General features: G+C 40.6%; 1 protein-coding gene across 2 annotated transcripts in view; it reads right to left on the minus strand.

Annotated features, from left to right (window-relative positions):
• Positions 1–1,995: 1,995 nt before the first annotated feature.
• Positions 1,996–20,211, minus strand: part of proser2 (proline and serine rich 2) — a 53,211-nt gene continuing 34,995 nt past the window's right edge. For both annotated transcript variants that reach the window (XM_008110325.2, XM_003220783.3), the window contains 3 exons: positions 15,343–15,580; positions 9,211–9,466; positions 1,996–5,181 (listed from right to left, as the gene is read on the minus strand). In XM_008110325.2, coding sequence (XP_008108532.2) covers positions 4,151–5,181; positions 9,211–9,466; positions 15,343–15,477 — 1,422 coding nt within the window. In that variant the 5' untranslated portion in view covers positions 15,478–15,580 and the 3' untranslated portion in view covers positions 1,996–4,150. The remainder of the gene's footprint in view (positions 5,182–9,210; positions 9,467–15,342; positions 15,581–20,211) is intronic.

Genomic DNA, 20,211 nt, shown 5'->3' on the forward strand with positions numbered 1-20,211 from the left:
GGTCATGGGTAGGGTGAACTCCCGACAGCAGCCTAGCTTCTGTCTACTTAGCAGTTCGAAAACAGCAATGTGGGTAGATAAATAGGTACCGCTCTAGCGGGAAGGTAAAAGGCACCCTTGAAAAACATGCTTGCGATTTGATTGACAGGCTCCTTGGTGTGGAAGAATGGAACAGCACCTTCCCATGGCCGAGTCGAGCACTGCCTCCAGATGCTGGAAATGAAAGAGGGAAGCTTGCGTCTGTTTATATATTCTCTGTCAATTGTATAATGGAATTGAACGTTTGATATATATATGCACCTATAATCCACTCTGAGTCCCCTTGGGCTGTGGCACAGACTGGGCTGTGGTGCAGGCTGGTTAGCAGCCAGCTGCAACAAATCACTCTGACCAAGAGGTCATGAGTTCGAGGCCAGCCCGTGCCTGTGTCTGTCTCTGTTCTATGTTATGGCATTGAATGTTTGCAATGTGATCCACCCTGAGTCCCCTTCGGGGTGAGAAGGGTGGAATATAAATACTGCAAATAAATAAATAAATAAATGAGTGGAATATAAATAAAGTATATTATTATTATTATCATCACAACAACATTGTATGACACAGCAAACAAGATAGATATGCTGGATTTCATATCACAAAATCACAAGTTGAACACTTCCCAAGTGTCTAGGACTGTGTGATGTATTTTCAGATGACACGCGCAGATCCCAGTAGGGTGGCCTTTTGCAGTTGGCAGATCATGATTTTGTCAATGTCTATTGTTTCCAAATGCCGGCTGAGATCTTTTGGCACTGCACCCAATGTGCCAGTCACCACCGGGACCACCTGTACTGGTTTCTGCGAGTCTTTGAAGTTCAATCTTGAGGTCCTGAGTTTTTCCTGTTGTTTTTCGTCAATGTGACTATCACCTGGGATGGCAACATCAATGATCCAAACCTTTTTCTTTTCCACAACTGTGATGTCTGGTGTGTTGTGTTCCAGAACTTTGTCAGTCTGGATTCGGAAGTCCCACAGTATCTTTGCGTGCTCATTTTCCATTATTATTATTATTATTATTATTATTATTATTATTCTATATTTTAATCTTCTCTTCTTCAGGCTAAATATGTCAGTTTCATAAATCACTCATAGACATTCACGGCTTCCTGGGGTTTGACTACTTCGGTTGCCCTCCTCTGGACATTACAGCTTCTCAATATCTTTTTTGAATTGCAGTGTCCTGAACACTATTCCAGGTGAGATCTGACCAAAGCAGAATAGGTGAAGGTAAAGGTTTCCCCTGACGTTAAGTCCAGTCATGTCCGACTCTGAGGGTTGGTGCTCATCTCTATTTCTAAGCCGAAGAGCCGGCATTGTCTGTAGACACCTCCAAGGTCATGTGGCCAGCATGACTGCATGGAATGCCGTTACCTTCCCGCCGGAGCGGTACCTATTGATCTACTCACATTTGCATGTTTTCGAACTGCTAGGTTGGCAGAAGCTGGAGCTAACAGCGGGTGCTCACTCCGCTCCCCGGATTTGAACCTGGGACCTTTCGGTCTGCAAGTTCAGCAGCTCAGCACTTTAACACACAGAGTCACCAGAGCAGAATACAGTGGTGCTATTATTTTCCTTGATCTACACATATGCTCCTATTGATACAGCCTAGAATTTTTGCTTTATTAGCTGTCTCATCACATTGTTGACTCATTGTGGTCTACTAACATCTCTTTGTTGCTGCTGTAGTGTGTCTTCAAGACATTTCCAAAATATGGCAAACGTAAGATGATACTATCACGAAGGGTTTTTTTTATAAGATTTGTTGTGTGTGTGTGTGCATTGCCTTCTTCTGAGGTTAAGAGAGTGTGACTTGCCCAAGATAGGTTTCTGTCTCTCAGCAGGGATTAGAGTCATAGTCCAACATTCAAAACAAATTCATCATGCCAAGTCTACTAATTGGAGAGACACAGCAATAAATTAGAGTAGCATCAGAGTGTGCCAAAAGACTAGACCAAATTCTGGAGACAACCATGTTTATTTCAGCTAACGAATGTTACAGCATTGTTGAGCATCAGTGGAGAAGTGTGACAATAAATGTATAAATATTTTTAGCATTCTGAGCAGAACCCTATAAATATACAGCAGTTTAAAGAAATAAAAGCAGATTAAACTGTATTCGTTGGCATAAGTTAATTTTGAGACAAACGATATATGAAATTCCTTCACAACAACCTTCATCTGTTAGAACTAGCTGGGAGGTTCAAGCAATAGGAAATATATGCAAATTCACAGTGGCAAAGCTTCTCTTTCCTTCACACACACATACACACAGTTCTTATAACTGATACATACACAGATTCCTTTATGTTTTTAGATCTGAGAAAAATCATGAGTAGAAATCTGAAGAGAGGGATTTAAAAACCCTCTTCAAAATTTCTAGTGTTTTCTAAACAGATGGAATAACTTTTAGACCAGAGTTTTAAATTACAGCAAAATAAAGTAGCTGTTATTTGGCCCAAAGAAGGTGAAAATCTAATGGCATTTTTGGAACAATTCCTGGTATTTCAAGTACAGCTGCGTAATTCAAATTGCTCATGTTTCAAGTTCAAAATTAGTTTAGAATAGATAATGTGAAAGTTACTTTTTTGGATCAAAACCACCAGAATGTCTCAGCAAATATGACCAATGACAATCACACACAAGGAATATTATAACTTCAGGTCAAAAATATAAGCAATGGTTGAGAATACTCTGGGAGTGATGTGATGAGAGGAGAGATTCACGGCTTTTGATCTATATCTTTTTTCCCAGTCTACATTTCTAGGAACAGGGTTTATAGCTTACCCTAAAGATGCTTCATTTTGTCCTCAAAGGGACACCTGATTCTCAATAACAATACTGCTCACATTTTTTTATGCTTGACACATTGACACATCTGGAAGATGAAGCTCAAAATATCTGAGGACCACTACAACCTAGTAGGCAATTCAGGAGCAGTGCTCTAGAATTCCCAGCATATTGAACAACAAGTTCAAAACATTTGGAAGTGTGTCCACACTATATAGTTACAGCATATTGATAACATTTTAGCTGCCACGAGTCCATCCTGTGGAATCCTAGGATCTGTAGTTTGGTGATGGCTGTGTATTATCCTCAGTACTACTAGTATGCTGTTGTGCACATGTGCTTCCCAATGGCATCTGGAAAGCCACTGGATTAGATGGTCTGTTTGGCCCGAACCACCAGGTCAATTGTGAATAAAGCTTGGAAAAATCTTGGTTTTGGTCCTGCCGGCTGGGCATTTGGCTGATAGTAGGAGAGTGTTGTTCAACAAAGTAATTTTACCAAACTTTGTGGGATCTAAAGAAACAGCTCTTTATTTCAAGACTACATTCTCCCCAGATGAGACAAAACTAATTTAAAACCATTTCATTGGATTGTGTATGTGCGCTTTCAGGTTGCCTTTTGAGCTGGTATTTCTTGGTGGCTTCCCCTCCAAGTATTAAATAGGGCTGGCCCTGTTTGACTGCCAAAATCAGACACAATCTGATGCTAAGTGTATTTAGGTCCTCATTTAAAATTATTATCATAAAAAGTTGTTTACATTCTGACCAATTCTATGTCCAACACTCTCCAGATGAAAGAAATATGTGGTGTGTCTGTGACGTTAAATGTTCACAATAATAAAAGACAGCAGCTTTATTATATGTTTGACCTCTTCAATATATGCACACATTTATACACACACAACATTTATTCTTATATAATTGATCAGTACCATTTCTTCATTTTTTTTGGCTTCATTATGGTAGGAGTCCAAAGAAAAGGCAATGCACTCAGTCATATTTGTCAGCTACATACAAACATACATACATACATATGCACAAATACTGTACAATTAAACTTCATTTAGTAGGATGCCTTCCGTTGAAAGTTAGGATTCTTATGGACTTGTTGGGTCTTTTTTTGAAATCCAACAAAAGACTTGGATAAAGCAATACGATTGCCCATCATAATGAAATTCATGACAGAATGTTAGCAGAAATCATTTCTGGCACTCTGACATTAAATATTTCCTTCATTTCAAGGAGACAAGAAAAGGAGAGCTGTCATTTGATCTCACTGGGTTTTGTCTTTGGGATCATATGTTCTTCCCTCTACTGTCTATCATCTACTCCTTCAGCAGTCCAAGTTTCCGTAATGCCTCCCTCCTGGCTTCTTCTGTTGACCCGCGCCCGGAGAACTGTACCGTGATGCCTTGCGGTCTGAGTCCAGAGGGTCTGGGCAATGAGCCAGTTCTCCTCCTTATGTCCAGGCTAAGGCTTGATGGTGGCCTGTGGTCATAAAAACTCCTGCTGGCGTTCTGTCGAGCAGACTTACCATCTGTGAGATCAACGTCCGGTTTGAATGTCACCGTTTTGCTCACGCTTGGGAAATGGTCGGATTCCCTCTTTAAGATTTCATGGATATTGCGATAGCCATTTGACACAGTCTGAACTTGTTCGGCTTTGTCCTCCTTTGATCTGGGAATGCTTCGAGAGTGATCCCATTGATCTTGGCCAAAACCTTCTTCTACCAAACCGAGTCTACTCAAGGCTTCCTGCCTTGCTTGCTCTGAAGGCAAATCTCTTAGGGATGAGCTTCTACCATAACCTGACATTTCATGCTTCTGAAGTCTCTCTTCCCCTTCACTTATGAGGAAGGGGGAACCGTTGACGTTGGCCAACACCCGAGCCTTGCGTTCTTGGATGTTGACCGCCGCACTGGAGATTGTTTTGCTGAACTCCCTCTCCCCGATGTTGGTAATGCTGATGTTGCTTGGAAACCTCTGAGGTTTGGGTGCAGTTGGGGGTGGCACAGGTTTCTTGAAAGCCGTAAAATGTTCTCCATTGCGTAGAGGTGAGGACGGGAGTGCGCTCCTCCTCTCAACAGACTTGGTTTCCTTTGGTGAAGTGGGTGAGAAAGAATTGTCCTCTGCCTGCTTCTCAGATATTTTCTGGGCAATGACAAGTGGAGTGGGGACAGAGCGAAGTAGTTTGGGGTGCTGCACTGGGGGCGGGGGAGGAAACATCTCGTAAATTGGCAACGGAGGAGCAGATGGTTGCACAGGAGGCGGGCCAATGGCATCAACACAGACTTCCTCATCTGGGGACTCAATATGCTTTGCCACTGATTTATCCAGTTTCCAAGTTTCCTCTAGTTCTGGAACAGAGCAGGGAAGAGAGAAAAGCTCAAATTATAAGAAATCATTAACACGTTTCTTGGAATAAGATACTGTATATACTTGAGTATTAGCCGCCCCAAATATTTTGGGGGCGGGCTGTGGCGCAGGCTGTTGAGCAGCTGCAATAAAGCACTCTGACCATGAGGTCATGAGTTCGAGGCCAGCCCGTGGCGGGGTGAGCACCCGTCAATTAAAAATAAAAATAGCCCCTGCTCGTTGCTGACCTAGCAAGCCGAAAGATAGATGCATCTATCAAGTAGGAAACAAGGTATCACTTATAAAGTGGGGAGGCAAGTTTAACTAATTTATGACCTGGAATGAGGAAGTGCCGTCAGAGTGGATGATGAAGCAGCTGCTCCCCCCTGTGGCCAGAATCGAACATCGCCTCAGGAGAAGGTTAAATTGCCTCTGCGTCTGTCTGTCTCGGTCTCTGTTTGATGTGTTTATGGGCACTGAATGTTTGCCCTATGTGTGTATAATGTGATCTGCCCTGAGTCCCCTTCGGGGTGAGAAGGGCGGAATATAAATACTGTAAACAAATATAAGCCAAGGCACCTAATTTTACCACAAAAAAACTGGGAAAACATTGACTCCAGTATAAGCCGAGGGTGGTAAATTTCAGAAATAAAAACAGATACCAATAAAATTACATTAATTGAGGCATCAGTAGGTTAAATGTTTTTGAATATTTACATAAAGCTCAAATTTAAGATAAGACTGTCCAACTCTGATCAAATCATTATTCTCATCTTCTTCAATGTAAATGTGCTTATGTATCCTTTTAATAATAATAGAGTAAAATAATACATGTAATAATAATAATAAATACAGGAAAATAATACATGTAATAATAAATAGAGTAAAATAATAAATGCAATAATAATAAGAAGATCAGAGTGAAATAATAAATGTATTTTAAAAGAAGGAATAAAACTAGAGTAAAATAAATGTAATAGTATGTAATAGGGGCCGGGCTGTGGGGCAGCTGGCTAGTAATCAGCTGCTATAAATCACTACTGACCGAGAGGTCATGAGTTCGAAGCCCGGGTCGGGTTAAGCCTTCAACCATTAAAAAAAAAATAGCCCCGGCTTGCTGTTGACCTATACAGCCCCGAAAGACAGTTGCATCTGTCAAGTAGGGAAAATTTAGGTACGATTTTTTCGGGAGGCTAATTTAACTAATCTACAACACTATAAAACTGCCAGCAAAACACGAGGAAAAGAATGAGGAAGAACAGCCACCAATGGACGGTGAAGCAACAGCTCCCCCTGTGGCCAGAATCGTGAAGCTGGAAAGATGTTAAAATGCCTCTATGTCAGTCTAAAACTGAATGTTGTTTGTCTGTTGGCATTGAATGTTTGCCATATATGTGTTCATTGTAATCCGCCCTGAGTCCCCTTCGGAGTGAGAAGGGCAGAATATAAATACTGTAAATAAATAAATAAATAAATAGTAGCAACAATAATAGAGAAAATAATAAATGTAATAATACCAATAATAATAGAGAAAAATAATAAATATACCATATATACTTGAGTATAAGCCGATCTGAATATAAGCCCACCAGGACCCTCGCCTGAGTATAAGCCGAGGAGGGTTTTTTTCAGCCCTAAAAAAAGGGTTGAAAAACTAGGCTTATACTCGAGTATATACAGTAATCAGTGTTGTCGTTGTTGTTGACTTCAATTTATAATGAGCCTGTGTGTTAGAGGCTTTCAAGAGCTCTAAACAGATCTTGCAGACTCAGGGCTGTGGCTTTCCTTCATTGAGTCTATCAACCTGCAATGTGGCCTTCCTTTTGTCCTACTGTTTTCTACCTTGCCAAGAATTTTCTTTTCAAATGAGTCATGTCTTCTCAAACCAGCAAAGCTCTAAAATTCATTCCTAATATATGATAGAATTGTTTAATATTAAAACATGTTATTATTCTGCCCATAAATCTTGCTACTGGGGACAATACAATGAGTCAGCTATGAGTAGCACTGTGGCTAATGACATAGTTGGACTCAAGTCGAATGGACATTCAACCACTGATGTGCTCAGAGGTAAAAAAAAAAAGAGGAAAGTTTGGAGTGGCACAACACATTATATAGGAAGATATAACTCACTAGGAAAGACAGTAATGCTTGGCAAGTTAGAAGATAGCGAGAAAAAAGAGAGTCAAAGAATCCATGATTTAGTTGGCATGATCTGAGCAGGGTTGTTGATGATAGAGAGATCTGGATGTCTCTTATTCATGGGATCCACCATATGTCAAAGTCAATTTGATGGCACTTAATAACAACAACAAAAATAGCTGTAATGGGTTTTATAAACTCCCTAATGTGGGTGCTACTACCCTGTTTCCCCGAAAATAAAACATCCCCTGAAAATAAGACCTAGTAGAGGTTTTGCTGAATTGCTAAATATAAGGCCTCCCCTAAAAGTAAGACCTAGTGAAGTTTGTGTTTGGAAGCATGCCCGCCAAACAGTATACTGGAACATGCAGGATCAGTAAATGTACATACCAAAGATTGATGTACATGGAAATAATGGTAGTAACAAGGAATTCTTGATAGGATTTCACAGTTTGTCTGTTATCCTGGTTTGTGATGACAACTACTGTACAGTATATAATAAATGTTCATTTTTTTGTTCAACAATAAATGTGAATTCTTCTTCATAGAAAAATAAGACATCCCCTGAAAATAAGACCTAGCGCATCTTTGGGAGCAAAAATTAATATAAGACACTGTCTTATTTTCGGGGAAACATGGTAGTAATGAAGTCCTTCTCTACATTTATCTCATTCTATTTTTAATAAAAGTTCAGAGTAATATCTTATCAGAAATCTCAAAGAACATTACGTGGAAGAACATCCTCCTTATGGGAGAGAGGATTGGGTTTATACAGGCATGGGCAAACTTTGGCCCTCCGGGTGTTTGGACTTCAACTGAATTGTGGGAATTGAAGTCCAAAACACCCGGAGGGGCAAAGTTTGCCCATGTCTGGTTTATAGACTCGGAACAAGGGCAGTGAATGCCAAGGTTTGTCCTCATAGTCCCTCCTTCTACAGTCTCTCAGTTTAAGGTATGTCTCATCAGCCTGACAGGGATTGGGCTCCACCATCCAATGAATGTCTATTCTCAAGTGATAGGGGCCTTCTGGTTAGTATAGTATGCTGTTTTCCGGGGTCTGTCTGCAGTGCCCTCCAGGAAGTTGTTCTCAAACAGTATTCCTCCAGATGATTTGAACTTCAACTCTCAGAAGACACTCAATTTAGACAGTCAATTTGGACAACTCTCAGAAGACAGTCGGGAAAGGAGTTGAAATCCAAAACACTTAGAGAGCCAAAGTTTGACAATGCTATCTGGGGCAAAATACTCAAGCTAATCATCCAGCTTTTACATAATCTCTATTTCACTCAAAGAATGAGTAAGTGAAGAAAGACATTATGAATTTATAACTTGGAATTTGATGTATGTCTTATTATTGCAGTAGCTCAGCTAGACACAACACTGAAACTAGACATGTCACCATTCAAGCAATTAATAAATGAATGACTTCTGCAGATTTAAAGAAACAGTGGATAGTGAGTGGGACATAAAACCAAGAAACAGATAGATAGATTCATAAAGAAACAATATCCCTTTGTTGTTAAAGACAGACTCACTTTCAGTAGGAAGAACACAGGCAGCTACTGACACCTATACCAACAAATTTGGGCTTTAGTCTAGATCAGTGGATCTCAACCTCTGGGTCCCCAGATGTTTTTGGCCTACAACTCCCAGAAATCTCAGCCAGTTTACCAGCTGTTAGGATTTCTGGGAGTTGAAGGCCAAAATATCCAGGGACCCACAGGTTGAGATCCACTGGTCTAGATCTCTCCCAAAAAGGTTCCTCATTATAGATCACCCATTTAAAATTCAGTTTAAAAACACCTGGAGTGGATTCACTACCCTGCTGACATGGGGACCAGCAGCTGGCACTGCTCTAAATACAATAAGCCAAACACCTCATTCTTTACCTGGTTCTATGAATCTGCTAGGAACTGATTCTTCTGGACCATTCTCTGGTCTTGGCTGCACCAAGTCTATGATGTCTTCAGACTCTGAATGGCTGGACATATTTTCTTCCATTGACTTTGGAGAGTGGCAATGGATGCCACTGTCATGGACAGTTTGCTCCTCCAAGTCATCTTCTAAGGCATCGATGGTTTCCTCAAAGAAGAGAAGGACGTCCTTTTCCTCAAGAGTTAGGTACTTCAGAGTTTCATCGTCATCCTAAAATTTAGCAACAAGAAGCATGAGCATCTAAAAAGAAGGTTAAGGCATACGTTCCCAGGCTCCCATTTGAACTAAAATTCTAATCATCTCTCAAAATAAGAATCCACAATTTCTAGCCCACTTTGTTTTTTATAAACCACATAGCATTTTGCTACTTGTACAAAAGACATAAAAATCCCAGTTTCAAGAACAATGGTTTCTTTGAGGCAATTCTTATGTTAGCTTCTGCAATTGGCAAGATAGCCATGTCAAAATCCCATAGAAATCCAAGAAACACAAGGCAATATTCAATAGAAACAAGAAAATATAAACACACATAAAGTGTCCTTTAAAAGTTGCCTGTTATGCTATACAAATCCACAGTTTTTCTGTATTGCCTAATTGAATCAAACTGGAAGAGCCTAGTGCGGCTTAGGAGGTGATCTCTCAACTCCTTTTGATACCTCCTGAATAAACACTTCAGACTTATCTTTAGTTCTTTATGGTTTTTTGTTTTGTTCTGTCCTACAGCATACATTTATGAAATGATTTCGACCAAAATTGATATTAAGGCTTAGAATTATGCACCTTGAATTCAGATATCACCAACCAAGCTACTAAAACCTAAGTGAAATGGTCAACATCAACTCAGTTTTTTTAATCATGTCAGAAGTGAATTGAGAACATACTGCAAGTTACTTCTGGTGTGAGAGAATTGGCCATCTACAGAGATGTTGCCCAGGGGACACCCGGATGTGTTACTGGGAGGCTTCTCTCATGTCCCTGCAAGCTAGAACTGACAGATGGAAGCTCATACCATCTCATGGATTCTAACCGGCAACCTTCAGGTTAGCAACCCAACCTTCAGGTCAGCAGTTCACAAGGGTTTAACTCATTGTGCCACCTAGTATGTAAATGTATTTTTAGACCCAGCATGGTTCAGCAGTTTCAGAGTTTGGAGCAGGACTTGAGGAGACTAGGGTTCAAAACCCTACTAAACAATGGAAACCACTGGGCACTTTCAATAAATCACATTCTCTCAGAAGAAAGATATGGAAAATCTTGCCAGGAAAACCCTATGATAGGTTGCCATACAGGAACTATATGCATCTCTCTGGATTTGCAGTTCAGGTTTATTCTAGTCTGAGTTGCAAGAGAGAGACTGTATTTTCCTGTTTGGAAATTACGACAAAATCTCAGCCAAAGGTGACGCCCACAGATCAAGGTGAAATGAAGACGCTATTCGTTCTCATTTAAAGAGAACATTTAACCCAGTCTACTTGCTTCTAGCCAATGCAGAAGTCAGCCCTATTCCCAGAATAACTGGGAGGGAAGGAGGATGATAACTGGGCAAATACATAGATTGATTCCCAGAATGTCTTTGCAAGTTGCATTGACAAATTAAGTAAGCCTTGCAAATTGCAATAAAATGGTACCATACTAGGTGAGCTGGAGATTTGCACCCAGACCTTTCCTGTCGTCTAGAGCTAAGCTCAAAATTGCAAAATGTGTATCCTTGTCTCTTGTTTGGAGATAACTCACAAAAACTGATGACTCCAAACCGGGCCCTGAGATCTAGTAACTCTTCTGTGTGTTTCTCTCTATATATACACACACACGTGTGCATGTTTTGCCATTACTTTTATCCAGTAAATAAAATTGGCCCAAACAGCATAAAACAGTGAGTATATTATCAGTATCTTCCAGTAATTTCCCTTTGGTGGCATGTTAAACCAAGCAGAGGGGTAGAGCAAGGCTTGATGTTGGACCCAAAACATCTGTATCTAGTTGCGGACTTAAAATGAAACCTAGAAAGTGATTACAGATGTTAGCTGGATTCATTAAAAGCTCAGCTGATCTCCATTTATTAAAACCTATAGTTCAAATGGTACCTGTTTTGCTTCCAGACTCAAATAAAACATGTAAGCTCCTTGTTAGGGGAGAAGAGAAAGTCAAGTGTGGGAGTTTCATTATAAAACACCTTAATTGTATTTTTCATGTAGAACATCAATGCATAATTGTTTAGCCTCAGTCCACTTGGTAAAATACATATATAAATTTGTTAGCTTAAAGAAAAGAGCCAGGCCAAGAGAATATGAGAGTTCCAGGTGTGAACAATTTTAAATGTCTCACTTTATTCAGAAGCCATCTAGTTATATCCCTGAGCTGATGGATGATTTTATGATGCTGTTTTTCTGGAAGGTGACGCAGCAGGATTAATGGCAATGCAGGCTGCTTTATGACTCTGCTTGCTTGCAGTATGGTCTGTTTTTAATAGCTTCGCATCCACTTGCATCTCTTTCCAGGACATTGTCTGAAGCCTAAGGACGCAGCCTCTTTGCTGAAGTCAAGTATAATTGTCCTATTTTTTTCATGTCAGAAGTGACTTGAGAAATTGCAAGACGCTTCTGGTGTGTGAGAGAATTGGCTGTTTGCAAGGATGTTGCCCTGGGGACACCCGGATGTTTTTGATGTTTTACTATCCTTGTGGGAGGTTTTTTTATGTCCCTGCATGGAGCTGGAGCTGACAGAGGGAGCTCATCCACGCTCTCCCCGGGTTGGAGTCTTACTCAGTTCCTGGATGACTTGAAGGCACACAACAAGCCAGTATAGTCTGCTGTAATGAAGACAGCTCCTATCATTCGCAGACATAATGTGGAAATTTATTAAACAATGGGAGATGTAGACCAGGGTCATTTGGGGTGCTATAGGTGCCCCATCTCTATGTCATATTCTCATTTGGAAGAAGGTAGAGTTTTTTGGGTTGCTGTGAGTTTTCCAGGCTGTATGGCCATGTTCCAGAAGCATTCTCTCGTGATGTTTCACCCACATCTATGGCAGGCATCCTCAGAGGTTGTGAGGTGTGTTGCAAACTAGGCAGGTAAGGTTTATATATTTGTGGAATATCCAGGGTGGGAGAAAGAACTCCCTGGTTAGCACCGAATAGCCTTGAAATTTCAAAGTTTGGCTGCTTCCTGCCTGGGGGACTCCTTTGTTGGGAGGTGTTGGCTAGCCCTGATTATTTCTTGTCTGGAATTTTTGTTTTTATTTTGAACTCTATTGGGACCGCTTGCTACAGTGACTTGAGTCTTTTTGTCATTTTGACTTGCAAAGTGAAATGGACAATTATATTGTTTCCCAATTACTTTGAAACTCACACAAATGTACACATGCAACCTGCAATCTCTCTCATATATATGTGTGTGTGTGTTTCCCAATTACTTTGAAACTCGCACAAATGCACACATGCAACCTGCCATCTCTCATACACACACACACACACACACACATATGATTACAAAGTTAGAAGAATGTTCCTCATTATAAGCCACAACATTTTATTACACATTTGCTCTTTAAAACAAATTGCACAGAGTTGCCCAGTCTCATTCCTAATGTAACTCCACTTCAGTATAGTTAGGTGGCGTAGTGGGTTAAAGCCTTCTGACTTGAAGGTTGGGTTGCTGACCTGAAGGCTGCCAGGTTCAAATCCAACCCGGGGAGAGCGTGGATGAGCTCCCTCTATCAGCTCCAGCTCTATGCAGTGACATGAAAGAAGTCTCCCGCAAGGATGGCAAAAAAACATCAAAAAACATTCGGGCTTCCCCTGGGCAACATCCTTGCAGACAGCCAATTCTCTCACACCAGAAGCGACTTGCAGTTTCTCAGGTCACTCCTGACACGAGAAAAAAAACCAAACAAAAACTTGAGAGCAGAAGGTAAGAAGGTATGAGAGACAGAAGGTTGGGCAGAAACCTCTCCAAAATACATAACTGCAAAATTAAATGCAGTGATGGAATCTCAACTCCAAAATCCCTGCAGATGTGCATTATTGACAAATATTGCACATAGTATTTGTCCTAATTTTTCTCTTTCAGTTTAGCTGAATACATGAACTAGGCCTGGAAACAATCATCTAATGTCCAGTCTTTCTGTACAAATCACCGCCTGTGGAATAAGGTTGTCTACTCATACTATCCAATATCAAGTATTTTTAATGCATCAGCTGAAGTAGATTATTGTTAAAGCGTAGGGTCAAATATTTATACAGTGGGCCATTGGTATCCTCTAGGGTAGGCATGGGCAAACTTTGGCCCTCCAGGCGTTTTGGACTACAACTCCCACAATTGCATGCCACCTCCAACTCTAAGATTTCTATTATTTCCTATTATTTGTGCATTGAAAGCACAGAACAGAAGACTACAACTGCTGAAATACTATACAATGGAAGCATACTAAACAAAGGAAGTCCAATGGAAGCATGGGATGCATCTAGATAGAAACTCCTCTGAAGTTTGGTGACAATCCGCATATAAATCTTTTCAAATCTCAGTAGCTATAAAATGTTAATTCTTACTGTCGTAATTATTTGTATTAAAGGAAAGATGTTTTGCGTGTGGTCAGTCAACAATCAAAGGCAGGAGACATAGTAGGCAAGAATATGAATGAACTTTCCAAGGTTACTGGGATTTGAAAAGATGCCTGGTGGCTTCTGATGAAGGCTTCAGAGGAAAGCAGTTACTAAATTGATGTCTTATTGTTATCATTTTTAAAGGCTATCCATTAAACATTAAATACAACAGTATATTTCTATTGCATTTCAATAAGAGCTGCAATGTCCATATGCCAAAGCTTTGATTCCAACTCCTCTATTTTCCTACTCAATGGCTCTTTTTTAAATAGCAACAACACATTGACTTTAGAAAAAATGGAAGCACAAGGCATCTAATCACTTTTACATGGATCATCAGGATACTTAGATTGACAGAACATTATTATTGTGTGCCTTCAAGTCATTTCAGACTATCTCAGCCACCCGCAATTTTGGATTCTGTTAAGGGATTTTCACCCTATACTTGGAACTATCAAAGTGATGGAATACAAATTTTCTTCCAGTTGCAAGGACCACAAAACATCTTTCACACTGGTGATAGCGGTACATTTTTAAGCAAAATACTTCTAATACCTTGCCCACAAATAAATAAGTATTTCAAGTGTTTTCTTCTCCATTTGGAGAAGATCGTTTGTAAAGCTAATCAGTCTTAATTGGCTATTCAAGAGAGAAGGTGCATCTACATTGTAGACTTAATGCAGTTTGATACCACTTTAACTGCCATGACTCTATGCTATGGAATTATGAGAGTTGTAGTTTTACAAGGTCTTTATCTTTCTCTGCCGAAAGGTGCTGGAGCCTCACCAAACCATGGCAGCTAAAGTGGTGTCAGACTACATTCATTCTACAGTATAGATGCACCCGATGTCATAGCAAAGTACTTTGCATTACAGCAGAAAGCTTTCACAGCAATATATTACTATAGTTAAAATCTACTTGTGAGGATTTGCAACTAAGCTTGAAGAGAACAGAAAAGCTGTGGTATCTATGTGGAGGTAGATTACAGAATTGTTCCTGGTAAACAAAACATGATTTGAGCCTGTGAACTCTTGACTCCAGCATCAAGATGTCAACATGGACATAGTGCAGTTTTGAAGACTGCAATATACATGATGTAGATACTCAGGTATATTCACATATCGGTTTGCACTTGCCCATTAATATGTTGTTAAGCTCCCTGTTTCAGATCAGGGATCTGCACCTGAGTCCATAATCCAATACCATGCAAAATGATCCTAAGAAAGGCCAACTGCAATATCTCAATATGGAAGAAGGCGTGGTTGGGTCACATATACACCTGGTAAGAAGTAACAGGGAGTAATCTGATATTTCCACAACAATACTGTAGTCTGGATGTGGGAGGAAGTCCATGGAAGAGGCATCATTATTTACCGCACCAACATTAGTGATGCCACTACCAAGAAATGCAATAGCCTCATACAACAAAGTTGTTCTGCGGCGGAAATAAAGCTGAAAGATGCTTGAATTCAAAGATACTTACCAAAGAGGAACCTCTTCGCCTTGGGTGACTCTTTCCACCCTCCAGGAGATGTTTTTTCCCAAAGCTCGCAAACTGAACCTCAGGAGGAATTTCACACATCATTCCCGAGAAGTCCGACATCATATTTCTTGGCATCCCAACCTTCTGAATGGAGAATGCTCTTCTGCTAGAAAAGAGACCTTTGCCGGATGGCGTGGAGCATTTCCAACAGCTCACATGGAAAATGCTTCTGGCATTTCTGTACAGAATGGGGCAGGGTTGGAGGGAGAGAGGAGACAGATGTCATTGAATGGTTTAAAAGCAGAACTTCCGATGTTTACAGTAATAAAATGAAATTATGAGCAATTTCAGCGAGTTACTCCATGACTCTGCCATGGATCTGCAGGGCTAATTGGTTATACTTTCCTTGAGGCAAGCTCCCATTCCCCGTCTGCCACAAAACAAACAGGTCATTTATATGGACCTCATGCAGGTGAAAGTTTACTCCAAACCCCCTTGCAGTTTCCTACCACTAACCTAATGCTTAAGAGTTTTTTTTTTCCAGTGGCCACAAACAATGTCAACCTACAGTGAGAAAGACGCAGATAACTAAGGATGCACCTACACTAAAGAATTGATGCATTTTGACACATGGCTCAATGCTGTGGAATCTTGCAAGCTTTTAGCCTTCGCTGCCAATGAATGTGGTCCACTTGCCAAACTACAAGTCCTAAAATCCTGTAACATCAAATTATGGTAGTTAAAGGATATCAAACAATACTAATTCTACACTATAGGGAAAACCTGTATTATATGCCGAATCTTTCCATATTGAATCTTTCCAAAGCCTATCCAATCCACCACACAGTGCCCAAACAAGGATTCTTTCATGATGGCACAACAATTCCACTTTAACTTTATGGTGACATCTTAGGGAATGCTGGGATTTGCAGTTGAGGGAGGTGCATTTGGAAGTCCTCACCAGAAAACTCTACAAACTCTAAGTTCCCATAGGATGTTGCTATGACTGTTAAAGTGGAATATAGTACCACATCTGTATACAGTTGGCCCTGCGTATCCACAGATTCTGCATCCATAGCTTCAATCATCTGCAATTTGGAAATATTCATTTTTAATATCCCAAAAGCCAACCTTGAATTTTGCTATTTTATACAAGGGACAACATTTTACAACACCACAATATATAATGGGATTTGAGCATCCATGGATTTTGGTATCAACAGCAGGTCCTGGACCAAACCCCAGGAGATAGCATGGGCCAATTATATTTTAGATGTACCTGGGAAATCCACAAGCAAGACTTGGAGCCTGTACACACCACATGGTTATAGCACAATGATTCCACTTCCATTGCCATGGTTCCAGTATATGGAATCCAGAAATTAGCAAATAGAATCTCACCTAGAAACTGAGTCAGAGAGCACTAGGGCAGAGGTTCTCAACCTGTGGGTCCCTAGGTGTTTGGGCCTACAACTCCCAGAAATCCCAGCCAGTTTACCAGCTTTTAGGATTTCAGGGAGTTGAAGGCCAAAACATCTGGGGACCCACAGGTTGAGAATCACTGTTCTAGGGTCTTATCAAACTACAAATTCCAGCCATCCATATGATGCAGCCATGGTTGTTAAAGCAGAATCACAGTGCAGTAACTTTGTAATGTTGAAAGGCTCCAAATACAAGCTTTGGTGAATCTAAGCCTCTCTCTTAAAAACTTCCAAACAAAACATATAGCTACAGTAACAGCTGTATGCCTATGCGCAGTGCAAAGGGGTGTCTTTAATGTGTCCTCACACCATTCAGTCATTAATTGCTTCTTGGCTGTTTAAAATGCATAATTGAGACCAAGAATGAGAAACCACATCGCTATATGTGGAGGGAAGGCAATTTTCATGCTGGGACACAAATATGTCTCTGCTGGCTACACCTCTACACTTGGAAAGCAATGACATTATTACATCCATTTTCAGCCACAAAGGAAACTTCTTGTATTTGTGGGCCATTTTGGGGCAAAAGGTACAGTAGAGTCTCACTTATCCAACACTCGCTTATCCAATGTTCTGGATTATCCAACGCATTTTTGTAGTCAATGTTTTCAATGCATTGTGATATTTTGGTGCTAAATTCGTAAATACAGTAATTACTACATAGCATGAACTACTTTTTCTGTCCAATTTGTTGTATAACATGATGTTTTGGTGCTTCATTTGTAAAATCATAACCTAATTTGATGTTTAATAGGCTTTTCCTTAATGCCTCCTTATTATCCAACATATTCGCTTATCCAACATTCTGCCGGCCCGTTTATGTTGGATAAGTGAGACTCTACTGTACTTAGAAATTGGCCAAGAATAAAATTAAATGACGAAAGGGTTGTCAAGGAGCTTCAGATCCCCGTACAGCGATGGGAATCCACAGGGTGATCTTGGGCAAGTAACACTTTCCCAGGCTTAGAGGATAACAATGGCAAATCCCTTCTGAATAAAACTTGCCAGCTGAAACCCTAGGATAGTGCCATTCTAAATCACAACAGTCTCGAAAGTACTAAGAAGAACCAAAAAATAAGGGTGTGGGGTGAAGTTATGGCCTGCAAATGTGACCATGAGCATCTTGAGGACTCCAGTTTCCTGAACCTGGACATAACTTTTCTAAGTAATTGCTGCCAGGACAGGAAGTCAAGACGGAGTATCTTGCCTGAGGCTACCTTCTGAGTTAACAACCCAAATGAGGGACTTGCACGCTTTATGACTTCTGGCAGGAGGGTTTGCTGTAACATTGAGACTAATAGCTTCCTCTTGGCAAGGAAGAGTTTTGTTCCCTGCCTTTTGGTGTGTTCTTCTATTGCTCTGTTTGCAAAGGGACTCTTTTTAAAACTGGGAAATGTGACCTAAGACACGATTAAACTCTGAAAAGAGAACAAATTGCACATATAAATTAAACTGAGATGGATTTGCTACTTTCTAGAAAGAGGTAAAATACAATGTATACCTGTAATTACAGGTGTGAGAGCCAGCATGATATAGTGCAGCGATGGCCAACCTATGACACGCGTGTCAGCACTGACACACCTAGCCATTTTTGCTGACACGCTGCTGCATGCAGATTGCTTGGATGACTATGTCTTTTGTGGCCAAATCTGATGTGATTTGGTCCAGTAGTTTTGTTGTTTACTCCATGGGAATTATGCACATTACACACACACACATATATATATATATACTAGCTTTGCCCGGCCACGTGTTGCTGTGGCTTATGGGAATCCTTTGTTGGCCAGGTGGAATAGCAGTGAATAGCCTTGCAGTCTCAAAGCCTGGCCGTTCTCTGGAGTAGCTGGAGCTTTTTGTTGTACGAACGTAGAGGCATGGATGAGGGGTTGTGCTGCCAAGTTTAGTGTTTCTGGGATGTGTAGTTTTGTTGTTTTGTCCTAGGCCCAAATTTCATTACTATATATATATATATATATACACACACACACACACACACACACACACACACACACACACACAAAATAGCTGTGCCCGGCCACGCGTTGCTGTGGCTTAGTCTGGTGGTGTTGGTCAGTCTACATTAGGTTGTATTTATGCTGTGACCTCCACCTTCTTTATACTGACATTAGTAGTAGTATTTGAAGTCTGTTACCTTCTTCAATTTTTGTGTTGATTGATAATTGCTTGAGATCCCTGTTGTCTTTGGTTTGTTGTTAGTTGTAATGTCTGATTCTGCTGAGTGCGGTTTATATTTTTATTGTGGTACAATAGTCATTTTTTTGTTTTGCCTGTGTAGGTGTTTATTATTATTGTTGTTGTAGTGGTCATGAAGGTTGGATAAGTTAGATGCTACTGTATTGTTTTTTGGAGGCCCAGTGTAGCACTGACTGGCCTCTCAGCCTCAGTGCCTGGCTGTTTCTTGCCTGTGATGGTGTTGATTCTTGTTGTTGTTGTTGTCATTGTTATTATTGTAATTGTTTTTTTGGAGGCCAAGTGTGAATGTAGGGATTGGGGAGGTGGATGAGTTGTGTTGTCAAATTTTGTATTTGTTATAGTCACAATGCGTTGTCAGTTTTGTGGGTCCGGATTGTGGTTTTGTGGTGTGGTTGTATTGTTACAACTGAGAGGCAAGGCTTTTGCATTGTTTTGCCAAGTTTTGTATTTCTGGGGCGTTTAGTTGTGTTGTTATAGTCATGATGCGTTGTTGTGAGTTTTGTGGGTCCAGATTGTGGTTTTGTGTTGTGGTTGTGTTCTTACAACTGGGAGGCAAGGCTTTTGCATTGTGTTGTCAAATTTTGTATTTCTGGGGCGTTTAGTTGTGTTGTAGTCACAATGCATTGTTGTGAGTTTTGTGGGTCCGGATTGTGGTTTTGTGGTGTGGTTGTGTTGTTACAACCGGGAGGCAAGGTTTTTGCGTTGTGTTGTCAAGTTTTATATTTCTGGGGCATTTAGTTGTGTGCCAAGTTTCGTATTTCTGGGACATTTAGTTGTGTTGTTATAGTCACAATGCATTGTTGTGAGTTTTGTGGGTCCGGATTGTAGTTTTGTGGTGTGGTTGTGTTGTTACAACCGGGAGGCAAGGCTTTTGCATTGTGTTGTCAAGTTTTATATTTCTGGGGCGTTTAGTTGTGTGCCAAGTTTCGTATTTCTGGGGTGTTTAGTTGTGTTGTTATAGTCACGATGCGTTGTTGTGAGTTTTATGGGTCCGGATTGTGGTTTTGTGGTGTGGTTGTGTTGTTACAACCTGGAGGGAAGGCTTTTGCGTTGCATTGCCAAGTTTCGTATTTCTGGGGCGTTTAGTTGTGTTGTTATAGTCACGATGCATTGTTGTGAGTTTTGTGGGCCCTGTGTGTTTTTGTGGTGTGGTTGTGTTGTTACAACTGGGAGG

The sequence above is a fragment of the Anolis carolinensis genome, chromosome 5 (assembly GCF_035594765.1).
Source record: "Anolis carolinensis isolate JA03-04 chromosome 5, rAnoCar3.1.pri, whole genome shotgun sequence".
NCBI classification, from domain to species: domain Eukaryota; kingdom Metazoa; phylum Chordata; class Lepidosauria; order Squamata; family Dactyloidae; genus Anolis; species Anolis carolinensis.